Source organism: Anneissia japonica, unplaced genomic scaffold (assembly GCF_011630105.1).
Source record: "Anneissia japonica isolate Jap-2015-1 unplaced genomic scaffold, ASM1163010v1 scaffold17321_len2014_cov192, whole genome shotgun sequence".
Classification (NCBI taxonomy): domain Eukaryota; kingdom Metazoa; phylum Echinodermata; class Crinoidea; order Comatulida; family Comatulidae; genus Anneissia; species Anneissia japonica.
Window position 1 is genome coordinate 650 of NW_022687560.1, and position 1,353 is coordinate 2,002.

The 1,353-nt window shown below is 52.5% G+C and overlaps 1 protein-coding gene across 1 annotated transcript; it reads right to left on the reverse strand.

Annotated features, from left to right (window-relative positions):
- Nucleotides 1-668: 668 nt before the first annotated feature.
- Nucleotides 669-1,176, reverse strand: LOC117120168 (E3 ubiquitin-protein ligase RNF34-like; the record flags this gene model as incomplete). The annotated part of the gene is made up of 1 exon (XM_033265194.1): nucleotides 669-1,176. A coding segment is annotated over one exon (508 nt), but the record flags the coding sequence as incomplete, so codon positions are not given.
- Nucleotides 1,177-1,353: the final 177 nt, after the last annotated feature.

The following is a 1,353-nucleotide window of genomic DNA, read 5'->3' on the forward strand; positions in this document are numbered from 1 at the left end:
GACGTAAAATGTCGGCAAGGCATCGTCATCACCTCGGAGTACGCGTCCAGACACACCTGGCATCTGTTAACGTCCTCTAGCGTCCGGAGAGACATCCAATCGAAACCGGGACACAATTCGTTCAGCACGTCGCCCACCGTGTAAGCCATCATGTCCTTCCAAGGATGAGACGAGTACGCCTTCTGCGCGATCGCCAAAACGTCCGCCACGCGTCCTCGTTCGCAAGGCCAGTCGCCGAGAACGGAAGATATCCAATTCACCGCGGACGGACGATCGTATCCTTTCGGTCGAACGTCCAATCCTTCCTTGCTTAGGTTAGTCGCCGTCCTGTTGAAAGGGTCATCCGGGTCGCGATGCACTATGCACCTTCTGGCGATCTGAAATGGAGGTGGAGGCACGCGCCGAGACTCCGACTTGCACGCAGTCCTCAATCTGTCGATCTCTTTTATCTCTTTCAAAGATCCCAATTTCAGATACCTCATTCCACGGATAGTACAAAAATATCAGGTTTCCCACTCCTCGTCGCTGACGGTCGGGTCGATGACGTGTTGGTACTCGTCGAAAAAAAATCGGTTTACCTTATCGCCGTGCAACTCGGCTTCGTTTATCGCTTTTGCAAACACTCTCATGATTCTCGTCGTTTCGGCCATCGTCTCCATGACCTAAACCTAACTGTGGTAAACTTTGACGACTTCACCGACTTTTGTACGACAGATCGGACAGGACGCTAACCTGACGGAACACGAGTCGCAGCAGACGAGATGGTTGCACGGAGTCAGGAGGACGTTCGAATCGCGATCCATGCACACCTTGCACGACATCTCGTCCTTGAGAACGGTAAGTTCCCTCAATAGATCTCCGCGAGATTTCTCGTCGTCGTCGTCGTCGTCGCCGACGCGTACTTTGTTCGTATAGCTTTCGACGGGCGCACGAACTCCTTCTTCCTCTTCTTTTCGTTCCGGGCGTTCGTCTTCGGCATCTTCTTTCAAGCGAAGTTCGGCGATCAGAGACACCAAGCTCTCTTGTTTCGACGGATCTTCGACCCCGTCCTTTTTCCTGTCGTCGGCCCCATTTTCATCGAAGTCGATTATGCTCGAGATCAGAACTTCGTTTGTCAGCGAGAACACTTGTCCTTTCTTCTCGAGATGATCGCTCACGACCTTTGCGATCACTTCCCTGTCGAATCCGAATTCGGAGGCAAAATTAATCTTGGAAATCAGGGTTTCCTTCGTCTTGCGCCGCAACCACAAGCACGAACTCCCGTGTTCGGCGTGTTCAGAAAGAGGAAGGTCGTCAGGCTCCCATCGGCACAGCGATACTCCGCAGAAGAAACACCTGGCGTTATCTTCGAAA